The 24,420-nt window shown below is 39.6% G+C and overlaps 1 protein-coding gene across 2 annotated transcripts; it reads right to left on the reverse strand.

Moving 5' to 3' along the window:
• Positions 1 to 306: 306 nt before the first annotated feature.
• On the reverse strand, positions 307 to 15,713 carry inka2 (inka box actin regulator 2). 2 transcript variants are annotated; one of them, XM_061043278.1, is made up of 2 exons: positions 15,057 to 15,713; positions 307 to 3,546 (listed from the first exon to the last, which is right to left on the reverse strand). In XM_061043278.1, the coding sequence occupies exons 1-2, from the start codon at positions 15,126 to 15,128 to the stop codon at positions 2,317 to 2,319; spliced, it is 1,302 nt and encodes a 433-aa protein (XP_060899261.1). In that variant the 5' UTR covers positions 15,129 to 15,713; the 3' UTR covers positions 307 to 2,316. The 2 variants fall into 2 exon arrangements, with proteins under 2 accessions (XP_060899261.1, XP_060899263.1); XM_061043280.1 differs by lacking the exon at positions 15,057 to 15,713 and adding an exon at positions 4,735 to 4,830.
• Between the last annotated feature and the right edge of the window lie 8,707 nt (positions 15,714 to 24,420).

Raw genomic sequence — 24,420 nt, forward strand, 5'->3', positions numbered from 1 at the left:
GGACCGGCTGTGTCTCAGTTGGTAGAGGGTTGGGGGTTCGATCCCCAGCTCCTGCAGAAACATGTCTGATGTGTCCTCGGGCAACGCACTGAACCCCAAATTTCTCCCGCTGCTTCGTCAGCAGCGTATGCATGTGTATGAATGGGAGTAGTTACTTCTGATGGTCACTCGACTGTTCTGTTTTCAGCCCTCTATAAAAGCCATACTGGGATGTCTGTCTGGATGGACTACAAGTGTTAACTGCTCCACACAGCAACAAAGTAACACACTCAGCTTTAATTCACAAAGTGAAGACACAGAGAAACATTTCATTCTGAAAACATCTTTAATTTACAAAGAGTCAGTGACAGTGTTACAGTTCACATGACACAGAATCACTACTGAAGGTTCGCAGAACCCTGATGAAAAATATCAACAACAGTGCTGAAAATAACACTTGGACAACTGTAAATAGGAGGAAATAATTGTAACATCTACATACACATATTGTGTGATATGACATCTCATACTGTGCGTCATGGCACGGCCACCTCAGTGGACACTGTGTGTGTGTGTGTGTGTGTGTGTTGGACCCTCTGAATGTGTAGTATGTATTGACCTGAATACTGAGACAACACCATATGGATCAACTGGCCAAGACACTCAAAAGACCTAAGGCCTAATCCCTGCTGGCTGAATTGATTGGTCTGGGATCTCTTTTAAAAGTGAGTGAAATTAACAGTTTTTTAATTATAAGAAGTTGTTGTATTAGATTGTCTCTGCGTATCAGTGGTCCTCTATGAGATCAAACTCTATTGAGTCGTTGCCGGCAGTATTGTTTGTAATCCTGAGGGAATTATTATATACATTTCTGAAGGAAGCTTAAGTTTAGTTTTAAACTGTCTTAATGCTGCTTGAAATGAATAATACTGACATTATACATTATGAAACAAGAGAAAAGATACCGTAAGTCTGAGATAAACTCATCAGTTTGGGGTTTTAATACAAGCATAGCATTGTCATTATGTCATGGTAAGAACTGCAATATTACTGTGACATAGTTATCTGGGCGGAATAATGAAAACCATGCAATGAGATATTACAGTAAATGTGTGTTATTGCTGCTGTGACGTCAATGACAGATATGTACAATGTTCTGTACATTAATCTTGATCCTGTCTGATAGAGACTACAGGTCTTTACCTCATCTGTTTCATCACTGTCACAGCCCTGTTATGTATTCACCTGTGTGTCTATATACAGTATGTAACACCATCATCATAATCCTTGCAGCTTTGGGATTAAACGAGCCAGTTTTTTGAATATTTTTTGAGTCCGAAAACCAAGCTTTACATAACGACCGGTTACCAGATGGCAGTCAGTCAGTCAGCATTGGCTGTGGCATCTTTACCTCCTCCCCAATCTGCGTAACAAGCCAGGAGGACTGGCAGTTTACTCAACATGTGCCCTATCTGCATGGCAGGGAAGAAAAACGAGTATTTCCAACAGAACAGCTTGCAAAAAAATTGCTGTTTGCCGTTTGATGTGCAATCTTTGAACTGGTCATGCACTGTATTGCTGTTAAGATGAGATGAGGCAAGACTTATTTGAAATGTATTGAAACCCATATAATTGAGGAAGTGTCTCATAGTTTACTCCTGTGATACATTCATTCCCTGAGAAAGGTGAATGAAACCGACAGATTTAGTTAAACCTGATTTTCCAAGGCGCCAAGGCCTGTTTGAAACAAAAGGAAGCTTATAGCTGTGTTTAGTGGCAGTGCGTTCAGTAACAGCTGCTTTTAGAATCACTTATAAAAACAGTAACCATGCAATCCAAAATGTTGGTGTTTTCATTCACAGATGCAAAGAAGTGAGATACACAAGAGTATGTCTGGTAGTTTGGAAGTGAAAAAGTCTGTGGTTGTTTTTTAAAGATCTGATGGTGATGGTGACATTCTGAGAATCATTTCAAAGTACCGTCTTAAAGACATCCAAAGAAGCAGCCATACATGCACACATAAGATGGAATTTGAATAATACAAAACTTGTAGTATAGGTCCTCAAAAATGCTTCTACCCAACTCTGTCTCAGACACTCTCCAGCACTCACTCAAATACATGCACAGCAAACGAGGTTTAGGTTTTTTGGATTGTCTGACAAAATGATGCCCTGATAATTTTGCTGGGGGCGCGAAGTTCATTGGTTCATTTTTGGAAGATAACTGTGTCAAAGCCTCTCGTTCATTTCATTCATCCCCCACTCCAGCACAGCCAAAATCCCCTTGCACCTGCCACTCACTCAGCCTGGCATCACTGGCAGTCTGTTGGACCCACTGTCAGACCCACACAGCTGTGTTGTAGTCAAACAAGGGCTGCATTTTCTCCAGACCAGCCTCTGGCTGTCTCCGGTCTAAATAAATCCCACCAAATGGCTGTTGGTGGACATGGGGGAAGTGGTGTTGGTGGTGGTTCCTCTCTGTTTCAGTCAGATGCGGACACATCTTGCCTTTTCCCTGCTGTCCGTTTGCCCAGAATGGCAGGTAAAAACTGCCTTTGGAACTCTTTGGAACCAGTTTCTTTGGCCTCTTGACAATGTCGCCCTCAGACAACTCAGGAGCCATCCAGCCAGGCCTTTCCTTTAGCAGCTTGTCCCTGTCAGGCCGGACGCTGCGCAAGAACTTCTTGAAGATATTTGTGGTTAACGAGAACTTCTTGCAGATCTCCTGTGAGCGACTGTTGCGAAGAGGGTGAGCTGGGGTGTCTGGTCTGTCTGCCCCTCCATCCATTGTCCTCTCCTCTCTCGTCTTCCTCCTCTCCTCCTCCTTGATGTCTTCCCTCTCCACCTCAGGCAAGTCGAGCCAGTTGCCCACAAGGTCGGCAAAGACATTGTCCCCTAGTACTAAGGGCTGACGGTTGCGGCTGCGGCTCATGAGCGAAGACGTCCAGTCGCTCCCGTCATCTGTGCTATCTTGGGAGTAGTCACTGTCTAATGAAGGGCCCTCTCTGGAGAGGCTGTACAGTATCCCAGGCAGGTCCACCGCCTGTGCACGCCGGGGAGCCTGTGGTTGAGGGTACAGTTCTGGTGGAGGGTTCCCCACCATTGGTCCATAAAAATCCACCTGCGGGGCAGTGTAACCTGACCATCTTTTGGGAATAGAGTCAAGGTCATTTCCGCTTCTTGCACTTCTTTCACTTGTCTCGCTCTCACTCTCAAGGCTGGATGCTGAGGAAGATGAGGTACCCATGCTGCTTCTGTTTCGTGACAAATTCCTCTCATCTCTGCTAAATGTGTTTCTGCTCTCCAAAGATGGCCTTGGACTTTGCATTGGACTCGGACTGCGTACCTCGGGCATGGTTTGGCTGCGATCCTTTTCTGAGGTTAAAACTGCTGTAGCTGATGCTTGAGCTGGTGGAGCAGAATGTGGGATTCCACGGTTAATGGGCCGGCCGGAAATATCAAGGCTTTCTAGCGCTGTCTGAACTTGAAGGAGCTTGAGTTCCTGAAGGGCTCCCATCATTGAATTCATCTGAGCATGGAGGCCATCTCCGGCTTCTTTCATAGACACCTGCAAGGAGACAGAGCAAAATGATTATGGTGATGGACTTTGATTCAAAATTTCCAGTTAAGAACTACAGCTTAAGTCCCTTGTATAGCTCATTAACCCAATCATTTCACTCATCAGGCACCTGCAAGACCTATCCATCATCCATCAAAGACACATTTCCACAATTTTGATAATCAATAATCTTTATAGCAGCAATAATCCAATCAAACCTCTAAAGCTGGGAGAGTCCAAAGAATTATATACATGTGTATATATGAATAAAAAGCCTGGTATCATTCCTGCTTTTGTCTGACTGTGTCAGTTAGACTCTTCTCTTGTGAACCTCAAGCTGCTTTCAAGGACCTTGTTTAATTATGGGTCATGTGACCCAGTTTTGGATGACAGGCCAGGGTCCATATGGCATGCGTACGAGAAAGGATCCAACATATGACAGCTGTAAAACAGGCTCACTCTCCTACTTTATCTCAGTCTCTTAGTCTTTTTATCTCAGTTTTTATTTTACCCTCCATTCGTCCATAATCTTCTCCATCAAGCTCTTTGTCTTCATTCTTACTTCCCTCGGCACAGCAGTAATCATGCACTCAGCTTTTATCTCGCCTTCTACACTGTCTCGTTTCTGCTCTCATCTTTTTAAGAGCCTGTGTCATGTGATCTGGACCAACCACCTTCTCTCAAAGCCAGACAGGAAGCCCAGAGGCAGCAGCGTGACGTGTGTCTTACCTTGTAGGCTTAAATCCTTTCACACCTTGAGCCAGACTTTTAATCATTCTTTGAATATAATGACAGGTTAAGGTTTGTCAATTCGCTCACATTTGTAAAGGTAGACACTGCACGATGAGTCAACCTCTTTTCTTGAAAGTCAATGGGAAGACAAGAAGCAGCATGCAAGGAATTTTGGAAAACGTGCGAGTGTGTGAGAATTTTGGCTAGAAACTCTGAAAGCACACCTCCAACAGACAGCCCTGATCAACAAGCATATTATCTAGATGTGTCAGCTAAAACACAACAAGAGACAACTGTCAGTTAATAATTAATGGAGTATTGAAAATAAAACAGGCCTCTTTTACAAAAACAAACTATCTTTAAATGAAACAACTCCTGATAATGTAAAACGAGAACTTGCAGAACTCACAGCTCATACTTTAAAACAAATTTCATGAATCTCAGAAATGAAAACCTGCATCTTACCTTCTATAAACTTCCCCAAAATAGAGGTATAGATATCACTGTCTGTCTCGTTGTTACTCTGCACCTCTGCCAGCCTGTCACTGTCTCTCACCTTTCAAACTGTTCAGTCTGACGGCCTCTATATGTATCTCCCTCCAATGGGGGTTCACAGCTGGGTGTGAAAACCAATCAGCGCTTTCCGTCTAGACCATAACCCCCAAACAGTAGAGGGGGAGGGTGGGGTCACTCAAGCGGAAACAGACTGACAATGAGAGGAGCAAGAAGGGGAAACAGCGAGTGAGAGGGATGCTGAGAGTCAGCCGGATGATCAGGGATGGAAAGAGGGGAGGGAATCCCTCGACATATGTTTAGATGTCCAAGAGAAAACTGTTGATGGATTTAATTATAGATGACACCATAAGAACACATGAGGGGGGTTATAGAATAGAGAAGGGAGGGGGAGTTGTCGGAGGTACATTACACCAGGCTGTGCTACTTAATCTTGAGGGAGCAGTGATTGTTTTGTGGGAAAAGTAGCCGTGCAGGGCAACTGACAACATCATAAACAAAGCTACCTATAAGCACCGTGAGAGACGGAAAGGTTGCAGAATGTGGGATTTTTCTGGGAAACCCGACAACTGTTATAAATAAAAAACGTTCTGGCGCTACATTTACTGTAAGTTTAAAGGTGTATAGCTACATAAAATAGGCAAATATTCAGATCTCTCTAATGTATAATTCTAAGGTGAAATTTAGACTTTTATTTGGCTCTATAAAGCTAATGTCAACTCAGTCCAGATTATGTCAACAACTAACATTTGTTGTCCTCTGAGGCTTCAATGAACTGACTCTGTTGATCTCCAGAGTTTGCCTCAAACACCGCATGGGGTTAACAGCTAGGGTTTTTGGTAAATTAATATAAAAACAACTATTGATCGGATTGCCATGATATTATGTACCAACATTCATTGTCCCCAGAGGATCAATACTGCTTTGGTGATCCTATTTACTTTTAATTTAGCGCTATTATTGGGTCAATTTCAAGCTTTTATTTAATCCATTACTTTAGTTAATCAACAGTACTTAAAGCCTTAGTCATACTATTAAGGGTTTATAAGCAAATGTTTAAATGTCAACACAACAAGCTAAGATGTAATTCATGGCAAAAGCTAAACGTGCCTTAAGTCAGCAAGTTGGCAATGTCATTTTGAGAATGATGGCGTGCAGATGTTAGCATTAAGCTTTTGCTGTGTGAAGTACATCTCAGAGCTGCAAGAACACATGCTGTAGACTCTTAGTCTTTACTCACATCTATGAACAGCAGCACTTTTGTGTATGAAATGAATTTAAATGTTGAAGTACATTCTTATACTAAAATAAAAGCTTTTCTATTTAAAAAAAAAAAAAAGAAGTAAAATCAAGCACAGAAAAAAATTAAATTCAAGCAGCTCGCACCTGAAAATGTTCCATTCCTCTTTGATAAATGACTTAATTGATCTTTAGAAGTGTTGCTGATTAATGTTCTATTTACTGTGCAATCATTTGAGGACTATAATGTGTAAGCACTGTCCATTTCACATGGTCTGTACCTTGACACTTATCCAATACCGTACACCATTAACATTTAACCTCTGGGCTACTCTACTCGTCTCTAACATATGGCTGAGTAGGTGCACAGGGGCGTGAATATCCTCTAAGATCAGATAATAAGCCTATCAATGCACATGCTGGGAACAAAAGCCTATGAGCCTCCCGTTGGCTCGCTGAATTAGTCAGTGAAGGTAGTAATTAGCACAATCAGGTTGTCTCTTGTCTTTTGTGCACTCCACATATGGCTGACTTCATTAGTTGTAATTCCCCCGTGTCCCAGGAGCGACTGGAAAAGAGCGCATAATTACGTTATCTTTCCTCCACATCAAAGGTCAAATAGTCTGAAGACGAGATAATGTGCAGATTTTCATATTGTTGTTACGTCTTCAGAGGCAGACATGTGGCTTTAGTAAGTTTATGCAGGGATCAGACTAAAGGATTACCACACTCTGAGTTTCTGCTGAAACCTGGACCACTCACATGCATTAAATCTGTTTTTGAAATATTATCCCCAAAGCAGTCTACTCTAATTCAGTCTGAAAGTGCCACACCTGTTTGCACATGCTCACCAAAAACACCCTAATTCAACTCTCTCATGCAACTTTCCCATTATCCCCCCTGAACACACAGGCATTCCCACTGGTTATTTAAAACACACTGAGTTGTTTACCGGTATTTCTATTCTAAGGACACATAAATAATTCATATTGTGCCTTTGGGAGAAAAAAACAGAGGAACAGACGTAAACTGAAGCCCATTATTCCACCTTTACCATGCCAACCTACTCTAGGCGCTACAGCACTGCCATTTCAAGCTGAACTTTGTGGCCCAAATATGTCAGCCTTTTCAGCTTTCATTCAGGATGCTTAAAGTGACTTTACAGTAATATCCTGCAGCATGTTGTAGTTCAGAAATGTTATTCATCCTGAGATGTCTTATTTTAACAATGTGTGAATCACTCTGGGCCTAGTAGGGGCAAAGAAGACACGCAGGACGCTGACCTGACACAACCGACTCAAGCACCTTAAGGTCTTACCCGTACAAAAAAAGAAAGAGAGAGAGAGATGGGAAAAAAAGGTCGGTATAATCTAATTTAATAAGACAACTGGGATGAAATTTGGGCTGCAGGGAATTGCTGTACTGCCCAGAAACACTGGCATCATTAACCCAGTCTTTAGAAGTTTAGTTAAATCTTCTTTTTGAATTAAAGCCCTCCAGACTATTTCATCCATTTAATCCATCAAGCGTGCATTTCTATAAAAAGATCACTTTAAAAACTAAGCCAAGTGAAAATCTGCTGAATGAATGAAAGAAAGACCAACGGGGACTGTCCAGATTCCCCCCTCTTTGTCCCCCACTTCTTCTTCTTCTTCTTCTTCTGTGGCTGCAGAGATGCCAGCCAACCAGATATAATTGCCAATTAAAGACTGAATGCTTCAAAGTTTAAGAACAATGGCTGGCAGACTTGAATTAATGTTGAATAAAGGCTTATTAAAAAGTGCTGGACAACAGATTGCTGATTCTCCAATTCATAGTCTCACCTTGAAATCCATCTACAGTTAAAATGCATTAATTGACCATTTAGTATACAAGCTAGTGAATTATATACGACAAAGAATAAATAAATCGGTGTTCCTCCCTACCTTCATGGCAGCCTTGATATTACCTCCTTCAGTTATGGAGGGAAAATAAATCAGTGTAAACACACTACGCTCACACATGCCCAGACATGTCTCGCTTGAATGAAGTCACTGTCTTATTTACGACGTGTACGTGTGTGTGCATGTTGTGTTCACTGACATACATTCATTGCACTATTAGGTGAGAAATAGGAAGTAACGCACACAAAGGAGAAACCGAAAACAAACCTCAGCTTGATTCTGGCTCAGAATCACAGCCCTTTCACTGTTGTTGTTTTATTTGTTATTGGCTGAAGGCGGAGGAAACAACCAGGCCAAGGTTATCAGGCCCGAAAGGTCTTCCTGTTTAGAAGTAGCAAGCCAGCAGCAGCAGTAGTTTGTGTACTCCACCCTCCCTCCACGTCCAACCCTAATTAAAAATGAATGGTGGGCTGTGTGGGTCAGATACAGAGAGGGTCTCTGTGACGGAAACTGCAGGACACACCACAGAGCGCTGTGGACAGCCCCGAGGTCAAAACCAAGAGGGCAATAAAGCTGTGGAGAATTCACTGAAAGAGATAAATTACTGTGCTCACAGCAATGAATGCTGCTTTGACTCAAAAGTTTATATGGCGACTCTGTTTGGCTCAAATGCCTTCAGGGTCAAGTTTAGACGAGGGAGAGAGAAGTGTGAATAATGTTCAATAAAAGAGTAATGGACAGAAATACCTCTTTATATGACGTCATGACAAATAGGTCCTTGAGTGTAGACATTTTCTTGACCCTAATTATCAGTGCTTGCAAGCTCTTCTCTATGTTCTACTTATACAAAATGCCTAACATAAAGTAGGACTTTAAAGGGTCTAGTTGCCCAAATTAGAAAGAAAATATGATCTCACCTTTTGCTAGACGAAGTTGGGCAGATATACTTTGATTGATTTGTCAGATTTTTCAAGAGCTTTGTCTTGCAGATTTCTCCTTCACATACCACTTGAAAAATGACAGGAAAATGACAAATCTCTAAGCCTCGGAATCTGTTAAGCGGCAGGTTCATTAATGTTTGATCACATACTGTCAGACTTGGACACGAGGGGCTGTTATTCCTGTATCTGAGATGTGTTTTGTTTTATTGGTTATTTTCACCAATTACATGTCTTCCTGAATCTTTAACCCTTTAGCTGTGAGGAGCATATGTGAACGACTAGGTCGGGAGAATCTCCGGAGAAGTCCTCCAGTAAATATCTAGATATGATCCGGAGTGCATATGTGAAAAAGGCTCTACAAAGAGTGTTGTATTCATAAACTGGTAGAATTCTTCTAACAGGGTCTAATGGTGTTGAGCACAATGATTTACTGTCGGTGCCTAAATATAACCAACCAAAAGGGTTAAAAGTCACAAGTCGTTTCAGTGATTTGTATGAGTTTTAAAGACAATGACAAACAATGTGAACTCCTGCCCAAAGGGGCTTCCCATCAAAACATGCTTATGTAGGTCATTTTGAAAAGCACGATGTGTTTGTCATTAATTTTGGAATACTTTTTGAATAATATAAAGACTTTACTCTATACTCCTCTCATTGGTGTTACTTTATACTGAAAAAAAAAGAGTTCTTATGAAGGAGTTCTGTGGATTATCCACAGCAATGGGAACCTTGTTTCTGGAAAGGGATGTTGCTCATGCATATTTAAATACTTCAATGCTGAGAGCCCTGAAAGAGACATTACATTCACCTCAATTTTTGTCTCAGATCTCAGCGACTGAAATCACAAAAGCTTGGCAGAGAAAATACAATCTACAAAAAGATGTAACTGGAGAATTTGGCCAATCTTCCCTTTATAACAGACTCTTTTTGAAGTATAATAACCACTGTTTCTTTGACTTAAGGTCCATCATCTTTCTAGAGAAGGAGTTGGTTTAATAGCTTGTTTCCTGGTTTGCCATCATAAAAGCTGCTGTGGGGGCAGGATGATGAGGATCCATGTCATTATCTTTGGCAGATCAAATTTGGAGACAGTCTTGCAGCCATGTTGCTGTCTTCTTGTCTAAAAAATCTGCACTGGAAGCAATGACCGTTAGCTAGATTACTTGGTAATGCCGCTATTGACGTCAGCACCTTGTGTGTGGGCAGTGAAAGTGCACGTCCAGTTCTTCAGCCCACAGTGGCGACATCAAGTGAGATGATAATTCTGCAGAGTCCAGGTCCTTTCCCTCCTCTTAGTCTCACATCAAACACAGTTTGAAACTAGAGAAGTATTTCCTGATGAAAATGGATGTTTGCTATAAGCCTTCTTGATGAGTGGGTTGTTGGTGCCTCTTAAGAGCATTTGACCACTCACTTCAGATGAAAATAGATGGGCCTCTGTATGCTCCAATGCATTACATTATGAAGCTCATATGTCTATATGTATAAACTGCACATGTCTTTTTAATGTGCTGGTGTTTCAATGGGGATTATAGTGTTTTGGATTATAAATACAATGGGATTTAATGAACTTTAAGGTTGCATTTTGATTATTACAATTAGAAACCTCCAGTGTTGACAAATGAAGCCAAATGAAGATATGAACTGCAAAAAACTGCAGTTCTTTTAGTGTCCACTTGAGGCAGGCTGCAAAAACCAAGGAATTCCTATGTGGTCCCCTATCAAAATGGAGATTATTACAGCGGAAATAAACATTAAAAAACTGGTTCCAAAACAGCTTAACTCCCTATAGTCTATTTCTTCATTTATAAAAACTGTACGGTGGTGAGAGTACTGTACTGACAGGCTGTCACATTAGCTGTTTGTCAGGAGGTTAGGCTTCACAAAAGTGAAATCCTGTTACTGGCCTTGTTTGTGTTGTTTATATTGTTTGGAATATGCTAGTTATATGCCTGCTTCTTGATTAGCCAGAAGAGAGTTTGTTTCAGCAATCAGAATATGACAATCACCATTGTTGGGCTTCATAACGCCTCTTCCGAAACCATTAGTTGATGTCACTGAGACTACGTCCATGTTTTATATGGACTTGGATTATTGTCATATGATACATTGCATCAAATGACTATTTGGAATGTGAAAATGTTCTTCATATCAAAAGAGAATAATTTCTTCAATAATCAGTTTCCTGCTTGATAGAGCGTTTTGGTAACTTCCAGCTAATTATTTTGTTTTACAGCCCACAATGCTTCTGGTTCAGTTAATACAATTATTTCTTTATTAGGAGGCTGGTGTAACATTAAACACAACAAAAAAGGGCACATTGAAGTTGAATATTTAGCCATATTATTTCTCAGGAGTTGGTGGAGACCAAAAGAGAGCTAAAACGAGAGTCAATATTGGACACATTTGTTGGTTTTTCCAAAACTGGAACCTCTGAACAACTTAATGGGTGATCGTTAGTTAGTGCTCTGTTTACAGTTTGTTCCACTGCCCCCAGGTTTCCCCAAAAAAATCAATTACTTCTGTTTAATGCATTACATAACACATCTTCCACTTTAGTCACTGAACAATCCAAAAATCCAATAGCTTTTAGCCTGAGATAGCCATTTGAAATCACAACAAGCAAAGTATTGAATTAAAACTCATGAGAAATAATAAACATGTTTGTCTAGTAAAGACAGAGTAGACGTCTTAGACCAGCAGAGTCACATGTGTGCTTACAGCAGCTGCAGCGTAATTAACAACTTAACTGTCTCTTGACATAATAAATCCTAACTGTCTTCAGCAGTGATTTCCAGACAATAAACCATAGTAAAGAAGGTTACTGTATGTGTGCCCCCCCCCCCCCCCCCCCAATGATAAACAGGCTTTTTAAAAGGTTAGTGGCTCCATCTCCAACACAATGATCATCCATGCAAAACCACACAGCTGCCACCAAGAGCAGGGCCAATTTTAGCCGAAGGGAAGGAAGGGCCTGTCAGAGAATAGGAGCCGTGAGGGAGGCACAACACAAACGAGGCTCAGAGTTAAACCACTATACACTGCTTTGTGTTGTGTTCAGTTTTCTGATCCCACGCCCAAAAGGTAACAAAGAACACGCAACTATAAAGACACTGTGCTTTCAGTATATTCGGCACAGATTTCATGACCTCACACTTTCAGGCTTTGGTGTTGAATTGGGAGATGAGAGTTGTGTTTGAAATGTGCCTCAGGTGTGGTAGGGGATGAAAGAAGTATGATGCATATAGACGAAGCATCAACAGAGATGACATCAACAGGTTTGAGTTATGCTTTAGTGTCTGAAACTCTGGTGTTAAGCAGGTGTGAACCCAACATTTAGACACGATGACTCAAAGGCATGTCAGCGTTTTTTTATCACTCTAAGCAGGAAGGGCTAAGGTTTTTCATTTTTATGACTCTTTCTCTGCCATATGCATAATGAGTCATGCGTGGACTTAAAAATATATCATTGTTTCTATGGAGCTTTGCAGAGCTTTTCAAAGTTTCATGTGGATGTTTAAGGCCTGTTTGCAGTAGCACAAATGACAGTAGTGAAAAATGATAAAACATTCCTCAATTGAAACTGATCTGCCGCCTCAGGTTTGAGTCTGAGCCTCCCTGCTGTGTTGGATGTGGTCAGCAGTCAGGAGAAATAGCCCCAGACCTAGTCAGGTGAAGGGTCAACTGTTCAAGCGTGACCTGACACTACCCCACACAGACTGAACCCCTCTACCCATCTCCCCCCACCCCCGACCCTTGACACTGTTCACACGTGTGTGACACTTGTCTTCTTTGAGAGCTTACAGTGCATTGAGTTTCATGTGGTCTACTGTGCAGCATTGGGTTCACGGTTGTTAAATTACATGATTTTACTCTCACTCCTTTTAGCTTTCAGTGTCATGCTCACATTTATATAATGTCACAAGCATTGCAAACTAACAGGGCCAACCTTTAAAGCGACCATTTGTAGGTTTCATCTCCTCGTTAGAGGTCCAGCCTGCATGAGAAAGTTGTGAAACATTTGGAAAGCATGCTGCAGTTTTTTGGTCTTGGGATGGAGTTTCTCATGTGTTTCTGGCAGCAACTAGTGTACATCCATTACTTAAGAGTATAAAATCAATTGGTCTAAACTGGTTTCAAACCTTTTTATCTCTGTTTCATAGAGGTCTGATGTCATACAAAGTGATGCTATCACTTTAAGTGTTTCTGAATGAGGACATCAACTTATTGTAAAAAGGCAGCAAAGTAAAGAGACAGTAAATGTATATAAACAGATGAGATCTATGCACCAACATATATGTTGATTTAATGTAATAGCAACTTTTAAAAGTGGCATTATTCTGGGATTGACGAGAAAAAAAGTCCGCCTGCAGACCTATTCTGTACTTTGATTACATAATAGAAAAATGTTGTGCCATGCTATCTAATCATCTGGAGGGATATATGTTTCAAAATCCCAACTCCTCCCTTACAGCAAACAGCTCAGATGAGCACAGTGTTACACTTCATAATATAAATAAACATGTTCATGTTGTGCAATCATTACAATGAACATCATCTGTATTCATTATTGCTGTTTGTGGAATGGGAAATGAAGTGCACCAAATCAATCAGTAATTGCTGCATTATTATGATATTATAACATTCACTTCATTAATTAGTTGAAACGTGATATTGATTGTGATTAATTGCACAATTGTAACAAGTACCAACAGCTTTCTGGACGATTTTCATACAGGACAGAGAATGGTGGAAACTAATAGAATTCTGCAAAACAAAAAAAGTTAAATTCTTCATCTGCCTCATTATTATCTTGGGTTAAATGTGCATTTCTGAATAAGTAAGCAGGCAAAATTTCATTAAAAAAACAACAAAAGTGTTTTTAAGTGTAGCAAGTGATTATGAGGAATATGCAACATCACAGCTGTAGGTCTGTTCATTATATTTGAGATCTGTTTTTTGAAGATGGAGCGGGTTTAACACTCTCCAATGAGCATTGGATGAAAATCTGTCACAGTGCAAAGAAAAGTGACAACCTTGGCATCCACGCCTCTTATTTTCTGAACAACAGATTGCATCCCACATGGTCCCGTGCAGTGGGAGACTGCCTAGGCTTTTTAACCGGCATCTGCTCCCTGTTTCTTCTGTTTGATCCCCAGCGTGGCACAACGCTTTTTCTATTATGTTACCAAACAGTGATATGGCAGCTTTAACACAACATGTCCTCCTGGCAGCCACGTCTACTACCTCTGAAATCTCAAGTGCCACTTCACAGACGTGTGGCTCGTTCAGAGAGGTGAATCAAGCAGTCACGGAGCAGATCAGGTTGCAGAAGACGCAACCATGCGAGGCTTTTCTGTGGGCCATGCCCTGATAGGAAAAAAAAAAAAGAATCTGCCTGCTTTGAAGATGATTCCAAATGAAATCTGTGCCAGTTAAGGCTCCTTTGAAAATAGGTCTACAGCGTGTCACTGCCAAATGATTCGGGTGTGAGGGTGCAGCTTACATGTTTTGTTTTTACATTTCAAAGCCAAGGGTACGAGATTGCACTCTAAAACTGTCTAAGTCAAACAAATGTGTTTGTTAGAGGAGAGGGGATATAAACACATTGGATGAGAAAGATTGACAGATTCATTGAGATCATAATAATATGATGCAACTCACTGTTTCTGCCAATTTCACCCCCTCCTCTCTGTGACAGTAAAACCTCACAACAGGGTAATAAAGGACCACAACTATTGATATTTTCCTTATTTATTAATCCAGTGATTGTTTTGAATGAATGAATGAACCAGCATTTCTGCTTGAATCATTGATCCATTGCAACACCTGAAGATAATAATAAACTAAACTACTTTCAATGTTGTACAACTACTTCTAATACGGGGCATCTGACTAAGAGCAGTTCTCTTTTTGGGAAGAGTAAAAGCTATCTTGAACCCATTAAGCTCTAAAACATCTGTCCCAGATGTGTGGACAGATAGGATATGTACACATGCCTCTGGTGTGCTCAGAGCTTTAAGCCCACACACATTAATGCGATTTTCAAAATACACATGCAGCCCCCCACAAAAGCTGGATGCTGGAATATAAGAGGTCTGCTGGGACACAGAAACCTGAGATGAAAGCGATTTTATTTAGAATAAATGAAGGTAATAATACCTATATAATAAAATAAAACATTTGTAAATGTAGATCAAACACAACATACCAGCTCTTGCTTCAGCCGCCTCAGACACGCATCCATGTTTTTGCATTCCGGTTTGGAGAGCTGTTGTTCCATTTTTTTTGAATCTCAGATGAAACGCTCCGCCAGCAGCCGCTCGTGCATGACTCTGAAAGCTCGTCTCGCGGGCAGTAAAATTAAAACATCGCTCTCGTGGCGAGCAAAAAAAACCAACAACTGTTTGCGTCTGGAGATGCGCAAATCCTGTCAAGGAATGCGCGCGCGGCTCGTAATGACGCGAATCCTTTGATTAAAATAAACAACTCCTGATGACGAAAATGCGTTTACTCAAGAAATGCTAATGGGGTCCTTCATATGGCTGCATCAAAAAACCACTCTGTGTGTGTGTGTGTGTGTGTGAGGGCTCTGCTGCTCCTGTCAGCTTTCTCTCTGTGAGTGTTTTCCCCTCTGCTGTATTCCCATTCAAGAGGAGCGCTTACGTTGTCCATCCAATTTCCTCCAATGAGTGAGCTCCTCAGGCAACCCAGGACAGACCAAACCTCATTCAAACTGGGATCAAACCAGGATCCACCGTCCATTCGCCCACAGCAGCTTGAAATAATTTCTCAGATATTCGAGAAAAGAAAGAGGAAAAACATCTGGAAATATTTGAATCCATGCTGAAGGATCAGATGGTTTGAGCGGCTGGAAACGCATAAAAAAAAAAAAAAATCAAAGTGTCTTTATATCATAACGCTGACAGTCCAGCACTGACTCTGTAGCCACTGTTGGACTGAAGGAGGAAGTTTATTAAGGATGTGTCTAAAGGAAACCATATGTGTCATGAGGCAGCCATAGGGGCAGCTTCCTGCCCACCTTCACTGAAGCCTGAGAGGAAACACCTGAGCCACACACTTTTGTTGCTTAACCCGGATATAATACTCAATAAAGAAGGGAAGGAAGAGGTGCCTGTACAAGGAACCAAATCTGCAAGTTGTTTCTCAATCTCATTATATAGATTTGACATGTCTTTATATTGTTGCAAAAACACTCAACAAATCTACTGCAACTTGCAGATGTTGAGGAGATACATGCGGCTCTTGAAATAATTATGTTTCAATAAGGAAACGGAGGGAGAAGCGTTTAGTGGAAACCGCTTAAATAATCCAATTAAATGCAGTGTTTACATTGAGGAAATTGTTGACTTGTGTTCTCTGTACGTTCAAAGCCCTAAAGCCCTCTAATCTAACCTGGCTGAACTGTTTGTGAGGCTGTGCATTGGACACAGAGTTTTTGCACATGAATTGAACCATTTCACAAGATTTATAGTGAAAATAAAAAGGATGAGGGAGACTCTGTAAGGTGCAGCCCATGGGGTAACATATAATACATCACATACATGAAATAACCTAATCCAGACCTTTTTTTTCACCACTTCCTCTCCACTCAACAAAGATATTTAGTTTTCACTTGGGAAACTCTGTGCCCTCTGATATGCTTCTGTCATCTGGAAGTTTTATCATCAGGCCTGGTGTTGGTGGGTGATGAGTCCCAGATGGATAGACAGAGAGAAAGATGGACAGAGTCAGAAACTAAGAGAGGAAGGAAGCAGATGTAGCTCAGGTCATAAAAGCAGTGAAACAAAACAAGATAAATAAATGAACTAAAGATATCTATCTATCTAAAGATGAATATTTCATCAGTTTCATCGAAACTTCAGTTTTGTTCACATAATGTGATTCTATTTGTTCAGTGTCATTTTGACTATACCTGCAATATTGTTGTTTAATTACTAAACCACTGATGTTAATGAAAGGAAAAGCAGCTGAGATATAATCAGTGATTCTATGCAGAGTCTTTGCATTCACACTTTCAGCTTTGACCCACAGCAGCTACAAAGAATATTCACAGCTTGTTTTTCTCTCCAAATGCAATCAGAATATTCTGATCAATGAATCTGAATCAATATTAATATTGATTGTTGAACACACCCACTTTATGATATCAACTCCCTGCATGCTTCCCTTTTTATTTAATGGTTACCTAAATTGTGTTTCGAGTTGATATTTAGTTCATGTCCTCGGTTGTCTTGTGTAGTCCATTGTCTTTATTTGTTTTTAAAAAGCCTCTCAGAAATCAATATGATATGATGTTAATGTTTCATTTCATGAATGATTTATATTGATTGTTTTTCATTCATACACAATAAGGTGTATTAGGTTTTAATGGTCAATGAACCATCAGAGAGTTGTGAAACATTCCCTTCATATATCTTCAGACTGCTCATTATGTTTTAGCAACAGTTCATCATTAATCACCGTATGCGACTCATTAAATCCTCATTTTTGAGAAGTTAGGACCACCAAAAGACCAAACACTTAACATCTGCAATAAGAACAGTTTCCAGTTAATTCTGTTCAAATTGTCTGAAGGAAATAACTCAGAATCACAAATTAATGAAAAACTAGACCCTTATCAGACAAAACCTGCAGAAATGAATAAACATATTATTTTCTTTGTAGGCACACATTGGTCTTGTATGTATCCATGTTTACTAGACTTCTGTAAATCAGTGTACTTCTTGTGATGAAAGATACAACAGAAAACTCAAAGTACTTGGTCTTTTCGCTTCTCTGATTTCTTTTCCAATGTCCAAAACAAAAACCACCAACCAGAATTTACATTTCTAGACACTTCAAATCCATTACCTTCCCTTACCCTTACCTTTTTTGAAGATTATTTTCTTTTTAATGAAGATGGAAATGGAAAGAACAGGAGCAAAATGTACTGTTTCATACAGTGTTCAGACCCGACATACATGAATAACTTCATCATAAAAGAGTTGAGGCTATGACACATGGATCTATTCAGCACGACGATTTGGAACAATTTAATCTCAGACGTGACCCTGACCTGCAGCTGCTTCTCCTGCATGTGTCCACTTCCTCCCAGCTGTCAGCATGAACACACGCACGATAAGGAAATGTCTCCTCACATCACTCTGCACTGAAACATATGCAGCACATGGAACAGCAGCAACTGTTTAACTATACATCACCGAAGACAAGACAGAAAGCATTATCATCCGCCCTGTATGTGGGTGTCATGACTTGTTTGGTCATCCTCACATTCTAGTGTTAAGTTAAACAATAAATCAAAGCACAGAGAAAATCAAAAAAACATATACTGCAATGACATCACCATGTTTATTATATTGTGACTTGAGCTGCAAGAGTTTTGGTTGTAAACGAAAAACGGCTACATATCTCTGCTGTCTGGACGAAGTAACAAACCAAACTATTCTTTTTGTTTGTTGCACTTCATTTAGCTTTTATGAGGTTTGATAAATGATACAGTTTTTCATATCTAGTCTTGATAAATCTCCTTTCTGATAGGTAATTATGGTCGCCTTGGCAACAGCTGATCCTCCAGATTCCATCCACACTTGGTTAGAAATTGTAATAAAGATCGTTCTTTGCCACCATTAGTTGGGGATCCGGGTCCCGTTGCAGCAATTTGCATCATGTAAGCTATGACTTGTGTTATAAATTAGTCTACAAGAGCCCTGAAGGTCTCGTATCTGCAATTTGCAACTGCTTTTTGTAAAACATGATTCTGCTGCAATATTCTTTATTTGTTTGTTTGGTCTCACAGTTTGCCTGGGAAGAGGCCTTTCATTGTCAAAGGAACAAGACCTTTATGTAATTATGAGAGAATCATTCATATTAATGACATCAATGGCTGTTATGTGGACTTAAGTCAGTATACTGCATTTTAGTCTCTCGATTTGTGTGAAAAAGCATCCAAACATGACAACTGGAGAAACCTTGTCTGGTGAGACATTTCTCTCAAGTGTGTGGCACAAACAAAGCTAAAGCACAACATGTATCCCAGCACCTGAAAAAGGCAGACAGTCAAGAATGAGAAATGCACGGCACAGAGAACAGTTGTAGGCCAAAAGCCTTGCTAAAATCTGGTAGGGACATGGGTTGGGAACCGGAGGGTCGCCGGTTCAAGTCCCGGTGCGGAACATAATATGGTAGTTGTTCTGGTAATTGGAGAGGTGCCAGGGCACTTCCCGAGCAGTGCCCATGAGCAAGGCACCGAACCGCCAACTGCTCTGGTGCACTCCCTGCTTAGCAGCTTGTAGCAGCCCCGCTCTGACATCTCTCCACCAATGCATGTCTACAGGCCCTGTTTGTGCATGTGTGTGGTTCGGGACTATGTGTGTGAGAAGCATATCCCTAAAAAAAATAACAGTGTAAACCCGAATTTCTCCTCTGGGATTAATAAAGCATATAAAAAAATAAAATAAAATCAAATGAGGTAAAATTGTAAGTTGATTTGACTGACAGGTGTTTGTATTCAAGCAGTTTGTCAGGAGGCTAGGCTTAAGCTCCATCCTATTACTGACCTTAAACTGCTGCCGTCGTTCATTTTGATTTTATCGTTTGGAATACACTAGCCAGATGACGAGCTAGATATTAATTTGATTCGCCTTAACCCCTTTGCTTGCTTCTCGATTAGCCAGAAGTTAAACAGAATCTGCATTTCCATGGCAATGGAAACTGCCATTGTTGGACTTCTTGATACCTCTTCAGAAATGATATAAATTCTGAATAATATTGGGCAAAACTGTCCTTTACATAGAACTAATAATAATAAAAAAGTTCTTTACGTAGATATACGTACTCAGGCTGTTACAACAAACCGAGAAACATGGTAATGGTCTCTTTTCAATTACCCGAGAAAGCATGGCACATTGGTTTAAAAAAGCGAGTAACACAAATGTTTATGTAGATTTTTGCAATCCTCACAATTATCAACATCCAGAGTTGTCACAGAGAAAAGTGTTGACTTCACCAACCAGGGTCCTTTCATGTGAATGGAGCTTTAACCCCGCCTTTAGGATAAATATACCTTATTTTAATGATCTTAATTATGCATCAGGACTATTAATGGTCTTACTGTACATGTGAGAGTACTTAAGCTATCTCTTTGTGTTATGTCACTTCTCTGAACTGTAGTGAGAATCACTGAATCAGATGAACTGTTTTCCTGTCTCAGACACGCAAAGAAGAACAGACAACCTGATGATGAAACGTCAGCATGTTCGTGTTGTGACTGTAATTCCTGAACTGTTGAATATGCATTAAAACCACATCAGTGTCTGGAACCGGCAGATAACATCTTTATATTATCATATTACATAAACAGGCAAGTTTTTATTTCAAGGCTGAAAAGACATGTTGATGTAAGAATCAAATGACTAGAGTTAATATTCATACATAATATATGAATGTCTCAGTGCTTGGTTAATAAAGTATTCAAAGATGAAAGAAAGGACATGAGAAGGAAAGTCGGGAGCCAATCGATGACATTTATAGTGTGAGGGAAATACACTTAAAATGATGATTCACGCCCTGATGAAATGCACAATTGATTTCTTTTTCATTTCTTTTTCCTAAAATAATAATAATTATCTCTAATAGACATCACACTGTTTTATCTACCACTGTTTTATCAGAAGTGATGAGCTCAGTGGTGGCATAATAAATGTTGTCAATACAGTAAATAATTACATAACCAGTTTGCAGAAGCTAGAACATGCACCTGTCATGACCATCAGATCATGGATGTAGTAAACACAATGTGAGTCAATGTTGTCATTTGAAAGTCTTTTATTACAACTACTGTAATAAAGCCCTAACCCTAAAAATATGTAGTGTTGTTTTTTTGCAGCCATTCAATTGCGGGTGCAGACATTTAAAATGAGGGTGCAATGAATGCCTTTGCACCCTCGTAGAAACGGGCCTGTCTGTGCTGTTCTGACTCTTGCAAGTTTCATGTGGTGTTTAATATGTGTGCAGCTGATATTTATTGATTATTGACGCTTTGTAGCTGTTAAAAGCTGATATGACAGTGTTTTTGTCTACCAGCTGTGATAGTACACTGCCGCCTAGTGGTCAGGCTGTGTCACCACATGATATGCAGCGACTGTTGAAAGTGTATTTTTCTGGTGAACTTCAGGTTTATTCATGAAGTGAAATGTATGCGATGATCAGGATCGTCAGTTGTATGTAAGATTCTCTCACTTCTGATGTTTTCTGTCACATCTCTACTGTCAGTTCTCAAATCAAAGCATAAAAAGGTCATTTTTAAAATACATTGTTACACAGTTTAGCATTATTTTCATTAACACTCCAACATTGATTATGTAATGACAAAGAGACTGTTCTGTGTCAAACATGATCAAACACCAATGACAACAGTCTTAAATATACTTTTTTTTTTTTTTTACCGTTTACTATTTAAGATCTTAAGAACGTACATATTTTATTCATTTATTGATCTTAATTATCTATTCTAAACTCTTCTTCTTTGTTGCTTTGATTTATTTTCCAGCTTATATATTTCACCTTTTTTATCTTAATTTCTGTTTTTATGAGCTGTGATGTAAAGTTGTCTTCTTTACTTTTATATTAATACCTTTCCCTTCTTTTTAATTGTCTTTTAATTGTTTTGCTTTATAGCCTAAACTTCCTTTAGAGACCGGCCTGTTGTATCTTTTCTTAATACTTGTATTTGCATTGATATCATTGTTGTTGACTTCTCTTTGTTTGGCCTGACTGTTGATGTTTTTTTATGTCATTGTCCTGAACTCCTGCCGTTGCTTTGTCTGTCAAATGTTTTTAAAGGTGCTATATAAATGAAGTTATTATAATTATGTACAGTATATCTGAATGTCCAAGAGTACTCTATAATACCCACACATCTGAAGGAAACCTGACCTCTATGTTACACCCTGCTTGAAACATTTCTCTGCTGTTAGAGCTGATCTGTGAAGCAGCTGTATGTTTATTTGTTTTAATCTTCAAACGGACTGAGTCATGCTCTGTTTGAGTCATCCCGTCCCTGCATGTGATGACATCAGCCAGACAAACACTAATGATGGGTAATAAACTGTGACAGACTGTCAGAGCCACTTATAATGTGGAGAGTGAGTCGACGGTGAAACACCTGGTCAGATACGTGACAGAAGAGTGAGAGGTGTGTGAGAAATATGACTCCCCTCTGACTTTGTGATCACGTTATGTCACAGCATTTACAAGTGATTGATATTTGATGTTGATGTTTGGATATTGTTTCAAACTGAAGACAGGAGTTTAAATCTCTTGTTTTTATCAGTTTCTAACTTTCTTCTGGATCACAAAGTGAAATCCAACATTTTAGGGCTCTTATTTCCGATTATTTTCATCGATTATTAAACAGTTTATGAAACATATACTTTATGTTTCATGAAGTTAAATCATGTCATTGTAAAGAATGATTATAAAAAGGCATGCATTAACTCACATTTATTATGGAATAGATATGTTGATATTTGAGTGGAGCAAACAAAGTTTGGCCTACAGCAGCTCTTTGTGGAAAGTTTCTTCAGATCTCATCTGTTGTGAATTGGGCGGCTGTGGCTCAGTTGGTGGAGACGGTCGTCTCTGTGTGAAATATATAAGTTTACCATGATGGTCACTTTACATAGCAGCCTCTGCCATCAGTGTGTGAATGTGTAGGTGTAACCTGCTGTGTTAAAGTGCTTTGAGTAGTCAGAAGACTAGAAAAGATATACAATTCTAATTCTAACTATTCTAATTAACTCAGACTCATTATTTCATCAGTGTCAGAAAGGTTTCTCAATTCAGAAACTACAGTATAAAATGTGTGTTTAGTTAAGATTGCTCTTTGAACTCAGCCGAAGATGATTTGTGTATTATGGTGCCATCTAGTGAGTGACATGAATATCTGACTAAAGGTGAAACTTCACTGATTTCTTACATTTGGCAGCAAAAAAAGATGATAAATAGTGATAAATCGTATTTTTAGATTATCTTCTTTTCCTCCAAAGTTTGCAGACAAGCTAAAGTTTGACGACCCTGAGACAAAGACTCAGGTTTCAGCTGACAAAAAAACACAAATCAAACATTTATATTTTTTAAGATTCTACCTTTTTTTCTCTTCATTCCTGTGCAAAGCACTTTGAACTGCAATTGAATTTGTCTGAAAAGTGCTATTTAAATAAAGTTTGATTGATTGGACATTTCGCCGTTGATAAGAAAAAAGGAAAAGATACTCAACACTTGATTGTTGTGTCAGAATTTAATTTCCTGACACTTATTTGTTATAACAAAGAAACTGACAGAATATCATAAAGACAGCAAACAGACAGAGAAGCTCCGTTCCAAAGGATAAAAAGATAAGAAACAACACAAACAGCAATGCCAAGACTCTTAAAAAAATGACCCCCACAATGCATTGTAAAGTCAAGTCCACCATATTATAACAAGTGATGATCATCATCGTACAGAAGTAACACGGGTGTGAGGGAAGTGCTTCCTGTTTTAAATGCATGAATGTGATCTATGGTTCTGCAAAAAGCCCTAATGTGTAGAGACTGCATTAGTTACCAAGATCCAGGTTCTGAACACCACGGCCGAGTGGCTGTTCATTATTTTCAGTGCTAAAAGTGAGAAGAAAAGTTATCTAAAGGGCTCATAGTTCTTTTTATATATTTATATATTTAGCAGCATAAAGAACATGGCACAATACAGAAATGCAAAACAAAGATTACCGATGATGCAGCAAAAAACGACTCACTTTGTGATCAATTAAACACCACAGGTCAAAACAAATTCCATTTAGGCAAACAAACTAAATGACAAATATCATTTCATACAACAACTGACTTGGCAAGTATTCACAAACAAACCCAAACACCATCTTCATAAAGATTCATTGTACTGTGTGCAGCAGGTTGGTACGCTACATATCAGAAAATACTTTCCCACTGTAGGAGTGAGGCCTTAAACCGGACCAATCATTTTCTCTCCTTTGTCAGATGTATCTTTGCTGCCCTCTTGTGATCATCTTTGACATAAATCAGTTAACCCATTATACAACAGTCACAACAGGCTTTCCTTGACTGCTGATATACAGTACACCAGCACCGGGACTTTCTAAACTATAAATCAGCTGTTCTGAGTACTTTTATTAAATGTTACAGCAGTCTGTGTCTAGATTCATCCATCACAGATGTCACCAAAACAACAGTGGTCATACTCTTATTTCACTGGATGCAACGAAAATGGACATATACAGATAAATGTACATTATAAAGTGTTTGTGTTGCTTGGCAAAAGTCCAGTTACAGTCAAGCTGCAGAACATCAGTACTGTGTGTGTGCGTGTGTTTGAGTGCCAAATGAATGATTAACGTTTTTTTCCTATGTATCATGCGTGTTTTGTGTTGTGTTAAAGCGGTATCATATTTGAGAATTTGAATTTTTCATGTGAATCTCAGACACTGTGATTGTTTTTGCTCTCGGCCTGCAGCCTCGCTCCCAGCATCACAGCAG

This window comes from Labrus mixtus, chromosome 7, assembly GCF_963584025.1.
Source record: "Labrus mixtus chromosome 7, fLabMix1.1, whole genome shotgun sequence".
Taxonomy (NCBI): domain Eukaryota; kingdom Metazoa; phylum Chordata; class Actinopteri; order Labriformes; family Labridae; genus Labrus; species Labrus mixtus.